Source organism: Gadus macrocephalus, chromosome 4 (assembly GCF_031168955.1).
Source record: "Gadus macrocephalus chromosome 4, ASM3116895v1".
Classification (NCBI taxonomy): domain Eukaryota; kingdom Metazoa; phylum Chordata; class Actinopteri; order Gadiformes; family Gadidae; genus Gadus; species Gadus macrocephalus.
The window spans coordinates 3,408,044-3,415,543 of NC_082385.1; the positions used below are offsets into that span (position 1 = coordinate 3,408,044).

General features: G+C 45.5%; 1 protein-coding gene and 1 long non-coding RNA gene across 2 annotated transcripts in view; both read left to right on the forward strand.

Moving 5' to 3' along the window:
- Positions 1-3,403, forward strand: part of adm2a (adrenomedullin 2a) — a 9,272-nt gene extending 5,869 nt beyond the window's left edge. The window contains exon 3 of the mRNA XM_060049523.1: positions 1,856-3,403. Coding sequence (XP_059905506.1) covers positions 1,856-2,285 — 430 coding nt within the window. The 3' untranslated portion in view covers positions 2,286-3,403. The remainder of the gene's footprint in view (positions 1-1,855) is intronic.
- Positions 3,404-3,419: 16 nt separating this feature from the next.
- LOC132455634 (uncharacterized) overlaps positions 3,420-7,500 on the forward strand; it is a 6,410-nt gene continuing 2,329 nt past the window's right edge. The window contains exon 1 of the long non-coding RNA XR_009525313.1: positions 3,420-7,500. This exon is cut by the window's right edge and continues 397 nt beyond it. This is a non-coding gene — a long non-coding RNA (uncharacterized LOC132455634).

The window sequence follows — 7,500 nt, forward strand, 5'->3', positions numbered from 1 at the left end:
TGGCCCCAGTTCATCCCTGAGCAAACGCTCCCAAACCGCTCCCTGTTCAATAATGACACGGATCTCGCTTAACTGTTAATTCGCTCCGGATGATTGCATCCGTAAACACATCCGTAAACACATCTGAACACATCTGAACACATCTGCCATAGGCTAAACACTTGTCTGTCTTTTGAGTGCTTATTCAAGGAACTGCATGTACTTCTCTGGTTCATGCAATTTTCGGGCTATTTCTACATAGTTGAATGCACTTATTGTAAGCCGCTTTCGACAAATGCGTCAGCTAAGTTAATGCAATGTAACAGTACATTCAAACTTTTAGTGATATAAGTGGTGCCGGTGCATCCATGGTGACCAAATGTTACATCACAGAATTGACTGTCCCACGCAGAATGTTCACACAAATAGAATGTGCCTTCAAGGGCTGCTCTTTATATATAGGACATTAAGACACTACAGGGAAGTGAGCCTTTCTATGGAAGTAAATCTGTGCTGCTCCAATGTAAATCTACGTCATTAAACACTGACTGTAGCTTTTTATGGGGAGAGAAGCCACCGAACAGTGTGACCCTAGGGGGCGCTGTTTCACATTTTCTGCAACATGCACGAGTTTGAAGCGTAGACAGGCATGAAGTCGTTCACATGGGGAAACAAGCCCAAGCTTAAAACTTAACGTTTGTATCGTCCTCGATCACTCGGATTGGGGATATTCTTTTTGTGACACCGGATGCACGTTAAGTGGCTGGAGCAAAACACATAAATAAAACATAAGGTCCTCCCCCCTCCCCTTGTTATTAAATGTGCTTAATAAATACATTTGATTGGATTTGATTAGCATTTTACAGACCGATACAATGGATAGCACGTTTAGTAAGGTCCACCACTGTTGCTTCTCTCCCCATAAAAAGCTAGTCAGTGTTTAATAACGTTTCACAACCAGAATTGCTCATTATTGTGGTCATCATTGCAAATGTGGTTTAGTGAAGCAATGGTGAACCTGCAATGATGTTAGGTAAGACTGAGGATGTAAAAATAACAGTTTAGAGTATTTTTGTGTAGGGACGGGTTACATTTTAAATTTCCCACCTCAACAGATGTGTTGACATTTCATGAGTCACTGCCTCCATTTTGTCTGTTCAACAGTAGCAACAGATTACAACTCAAGGACTCAAATCAGGGGCAATCTGTACAAACACGGCCATGGCCGCTAAGGGGAGAGGCGAGGGTCAAGTTGTGAGCAGCTAGTGTCCCTTTCCAAACAACAGATGGCAAGGCGACCGGCGTCAGCCAGAGCGGTGTTTGCTGAGCGACCCGTTCCCCGAACCTTCAGGGCCGGGCCCCGTCGGCAATGTGGTGTTTTCCTCCAGGATAATTAGCCTCATGTTCCCTACTGGTTTCAGGTCTCATAACAAGGTAGACCCAAATACCTGCTGGCTTAGAGGAAGTATTCCACTGCAGATGCCAAGGCAGTTTATTGGATTGGCTACACACACTTGCTACTGGAAATATTGTAGAACTATACAATGCCAGTTTCCATCATTTGTTCTTCTTAATGATATTAGATGTCCAGGACATTATAATATGATAGACCAAAGGGGAGTTGAGTGTGAGTGTATGTTGTTTGGAAGCATTGACCTTCGAAAAAAGGCACGCAATGAAAAACGGACTGTCCTTGCAGACTCTACTGTAAGGCCCAATTGCTTTTGTAGTCGATACCACGCAAGGGAATCCAAAGTCTGTACTCTCCTCAAGACGTACAACACCCTGGATGTCAAGTGGTCCGTCATCCCATAGCAGGTAGTGGTCGACCTGAATGCTGTGATTCACCCGCTCTTTGTCTCTGCTCTCCCCCCAGATCAGACCTCCTTCAGAGGCAGGGTGTCCAGTCCGACACGGAGGCCCTGGTTCCAGAGGCCAACTCGGACGTCTCCCCCGCCACGCCGTCTCCCGCCGTCCGCCGCCCCTCGGAATCGCTGGCGGAATCCCTCAAGCGCGTGGCGTCCGCCAACGCCAGAGCGGCGGTGCCGAGTCTGGCGTGGGCGCGACCGGACTCGGGTCGCCGGATCCTTCGCCGGTCGCTGAGAACCCGCCGGAACGCCCATCACCGCCAGCACCACCGCCACCACCACCACAACTCGCCGCACAGCAAGTCCAACAAGGACGGCTGCCCCCTGGGCACCTGCTCGGTACACAACCTCAGCCACCGGCTCTACCAGCTCATTGGCCAGAGTGGCCGAGAAGACTCCCCCAAGGTGAACCCCATGAGCCCCCATAGCTTCGGATGATCCCGGGCTGCGGGTCCTCCCTTTTCAAACGCCTACAGCTACAGCCTGTTCGTATCTCCAGATATTTATCTCTTAATGTATTCCGATAGCCTTTTGCATTTGAAGCCCGGCGTAGTCTGCAGCCCATGTATTCCTATGAAATGACTCAAACCGTTGTGGTCATCTCGCTCCTCCCCAGTTTTTCGTAAAGGACCAATTTTTAAGCCGTTCCAAAGCTGCTCCTGGACTCCGCTCACCCCCGTGTGAATTCACACCTTCCCACTGATGTTTAGCTCTCGTTGAAGTCTCTTCATCACTCTCAAGGACATCAGAAGGCCTCCAGTGACTCTAATCCATTCATTCTCTCACTCCAAATTGCTGCCCCCCCACCTTCAAAATAATCTCTGCTGACCTCTTCGTCGCTGGCTAAGCAGCTCACGGTTCATTGATCAAAAAAGTAAACATCACCCCCCCCCACACACACACACACCCACACACACACATAGCCTCCTCCCCCTCCTTACCCCTGAATGTGAATTTCAACATGGAGTAGCATTTGGAGGGTTTGCCATGACCTACATATTCCGAAGGATCTGCGTTTTTCTCCAGATTCCGAACTAACCCGTTACCTCGTGAACTGTTCACATCCCGACTGCACCTGTCTCCCTACTCCAGGGGAATCATCTGGACTTTCTGTGATGTTACTTGTTTTCTGACCAAACCCACTGCTCAATGCAACCCTGACGAGTTCAGACTCATCAGCATTCATCAGGACTTTCATCAGGACTATGGTTAAAAATGTTCCACTTGGCAGTGACTGTTATGACGAACGACAGAAAAAAGTCAACGCAAATCATATTTTTAGTATTTTTTTTTGGCACGGCCTTGACACTCAATCTCAGAACGTGCTCCCATGGTATCGCTTTTCCCAGTTGCCCTGCGACGGTGGACTGGCCGGCGCGACAGGTGGCAAAGTGGGCCGAAGGACATATTACCCCCGGACCCCCCTTTCACGTGCTTCATAAGTGCCTCCTGTAAGTTGGGAATTAAAAGGTTGACAGAGGTTTAATAATAACTAATCGCATCACTTCAGTCATATGTACCGCCATAGCAGTGGGGGATAAGGCGGGGTGCCAGACCCCCCCCCCCCAGTCAATCCTGCTTACTATAACATGTCATCGCACAGTCGATTCACTCACAATTACTCTCTGCTATGAAGTCATTTGGGAGACGCTTTTATTCCATGAAACTTGATGTGAACTCAGATGTGAATCCAGATACTGGTCATGGTCTGAAACAGGTCAGGGGTTAGGATTGCTTTTGTTTACCGATAGGATGAAAGAGACCTTTGAGGTTGAACTGGGGAGTCTGAAAACCCTAGCTAGCCCAGTTACTAGACTATGCCGGACCAAAGGCTTTTTATCTTCTGGGGAGGTGACAATTGTTAGTTGTACTTATTACTTAATAATAATACTTTTTAAGGAGTGACATGTGACACATACAATCATGCTTGACATCCGTTAGACGTGTGTTAGTGACCGTTGTCCAAACACAAAGTTACAAGGGAGATTTCGAATGAAAGACTGAGGCTGACCAAAATGTTGGGAGTGAAGCGGTAAAATACCATTACACTGTAAAAAAAACCTTAGTTACATAATATTCGTCGTTATATTAGAAAATGATGGGTGGGTGATTGCACAAAAATAGTCCCCTCAACACACTTACTAAAACTGTCCCAAACTACGAACATAAAGAACATACTTCCATAAAAAACTGTTTTAATTTGAGAGACAGAATCTAGCCCTATTTTAAACATTATAAATATAAATGACTACTTCAGGCTAATCTGGGGGTTGCCTGCTGGCTGCAGTTAACAGTTTTTTAGTATGAATGTAGGATAACGTTGGATATATTAGAAGAGTCTTCGGGACATTTAATTAAGTTGATTTCGTAGTGTTTCATTGATTGAGTAGTCTCAGACTATCTGATTGGTAGTTTCCCCTCGGATATGTCTTTAAGGACATGACCTTTAATAACTCTTCAAACTTCAAACCAAATACCTGATAAGACTTGACTTGAAGTTATTGCATTGTTTGATCTACTGCGCACTGTTAGACATTGTACGCATCTATCTACTTGGTAGCATCATTATATTTATCGTTTGTGTCTTAGCATACTTGGGCATGGTGGCAGGCCTCTTGGGCGGTTTCTTCTTTAGGGTTTAGTTATTTCTTAATCTCTCTTTCTTATGTTCCCCTGTCGTTTAATCTAGGGACTGTCAGGTCACAGGTTCACAATCTTTTTAATCTGTTCAAAGGGCTTGCTGCAGAGAAAAATACATGAACTTTGCCATTCTCCCTCTCTTTATTCTGTAACGGAGCTAATCCCCTGAAAGGATCATTAAAAAGGCTTTGCAAATGTATAAAAAAAACAACCCTGGTTGGATCTCTGTACTTCTTCTACATCACACACGCACGTTACCGAGGCCCCGGGATTGCGTTTGTGTCGCCGTGTGTGCATGTGCGCCTGCACCACGCCAGGTGTAACTTATCTGCCCCGCTGTGTTTGATTTACTGTGGATTTCATATGTTGCCCCAACCAACCCCTTCACCTTGTGTGCGGATACTGTCTGTGTGTATATTGAGTCTTTCTGTGCGTCTCGGTGATGGAATTTGAACACAGCATTGGCGTCATTGGGGCCGCCAGACCAGTGCTCAGGTTGTTCTGTTTACCCGGACATCAGTGTTAGGTAGCTACAATGTTAGCTAACGCCGATCGCTAGCTCTGTCCCCACCTTATGCCACGAACGCCTCATATCTGCATGTGTATGAAAGTGTATGGGAAAAACGAGAAGAAAATTAACAATATCGCTGCCTTTTGTTCAGAGAGTCCAAGGAAAGAGGGTTATATTATATAAATATGAAAGTATGTCTTGGGTGTACTTTTTCGATAAAATATTTATACTGCTGTACTCCATTTTTCATTCCTCCCCTTCACGCATTTTTCCATTTGGAGGTCAGTGAGGTACCCCACCTTTGATAGGTCAGCAGAAAGCACTTTATTGCGTGTGTAGGTCTTTTATTGTCGCACAACTTGAATTGTAAGTCATTGTGAAGTTGAACCTGTGAAGTGCAGCCAGACGAAGACTTCTGTTGTTTGGGATCACCCCGGTTGTGTCTCAATATTTCCTTTGTGCTCTCCTTGATTGTGAAAATATTGTGCACCAGTTTATAAATATATATATATTCCATCGTACTATTTAAAGAAAAATTATGCATTTAAGTTATCTTTGTATTTTATTTTATTTTATTTGACCAATTATTTATCCTATGTTTTGTCAATAACTAGTAATAAGATGTTATGTTAGTTATTAAAAAAATTAACTGTAGTAAATGTTACTGTTTGATGTTATTCAGGTCCTGTGAAATAAAGAAGTAAAACGGTAGTTTGATGAAGTGTGCATCTAATTTGAGGAAACAGGTGTGACTGAGTGTGTGTGTGTGCGAGCAAGTTTCTGTGTTCTATCAGGGCTATACTAAGTATTCTGCTACTGGATAAACAATGAAACATTTAAAATATCGTGGTTTATAATGTACAAGAAAAAAATAAGGCAATCCTTACGTTAAAATAACAAAAGATGACCATCCGCTAAATATATTTGAAAAAAAACTACTACTAATACTACAGAGACAAATAACCTAGATCTCAAAGTGACCTCGACCGAGATGGACTCACCTTATTGGCTGACATTAGCCATGTCAATCTGTCAATCATTAGGTGCCCTTAGCATGGGTCCTTGGATGATGAAATTGAATGGGGAGATGGAAAGAAATGGTGCATTGGCTTGGACACAACATCCTATTATTGCGAAGGCACATTCGATGGTGGCGGGCTCGGATGACTCCACAGAGTTAATCAGTGACACGGGGCAGTGGTCCATGAACCAAAATACTATTGGTAGACAGGTTGCACAGTGGACAGATGGTTGGTGGGAATAGGTAGGCAAGACAAAACAAGGGGGAGGGGGGAAATGTTAGCTTAAAGTTGTCATACTGTTCCACTGGAGAGCAACAGTTTTCTCAAACAACATCAGTGTACGTCAAACGCGAGGAGCTAGAAGCATAACAGCACGAGGTTAGCGCGGCTGCTGGGTTAGTGTAGCTACTGTGGAATTAAGCGCAGCCGCCTTGGAGGTAACACAGCTAAGTTGGAGTTACCATAGCACCGTGGTGGCATAAGCGCAGTTACCTTGGAGAAAGTGCAGCTACAGTGGAGTTAGCGCAGCTACATTGGAGTTAGCGTATCTACAGTGGCGTTAGCTCTGCTGCTGTTGAGTTAGCGCAGCTACTGTGGAGTTAGCGTATATTAGCGCATATCAGCACCATCCAAGAGCAGCTAAGCCCGGCTGCCTCGGTGTGAAGTCTGGTGTCTGGTGACACTGGAAACATGTCGGCTATAGAGTTGGCGCCTGCACCGCCACTCATCCTCAATTAAATCCACCACCGCACACACGTGTACGCACACACACTCACATACACACACACACGCACACACTCACACACAGCCAAAAGACGCACGTGACGCGACAAGCACACACACAAAAAACACATGCAACACACACGCATTAATCTTTATCATTCTTTTAGATTACTTCATGCCGGTAATATTATCAATGTGCACATTGAAATCTAAACCAAACAAGGCCCATTTATGGCAAGTTGCACCAGCTGATATGAGGCTTCTGAAAGGGCATCACATACCAGCCAGGTCCCTGGACAGACAGACAGGTAGCCAGATAGACAGGCAGACTGCCAAGTAGACAGACAGACAGACAGACAGACGGACAGACAGGTAGACAGACAGACGGACTGACAGAAAAATAGGTAGACAGACAGGCAGACGGGTAGACAGACACATAGACATGCAAGCAGGCAGAAACACAGACAGACAGACAAACTTTCCACTAATTGTAAGCACCCAGGAGATGATTAGCAGGAACAACTCGTGACTTCCACGGGGGGGGTGACTGCTCGGTTACTGTAACATGGAAACTTCCGTCCCGTGTTAAAATGTCCATGAATATCCAATCGACTCGTGTCCGCCATTTGAGGTGCCCCCTTACGCCACCAGATTAGCCATTCGAAGCCATAACGCAATCTGCCCTCTAATGACCTCACACACGGGTGGGTCCGCCCGGATGCATGACGGACAGAGTAGCCTGACGGTTGGTTCAGTC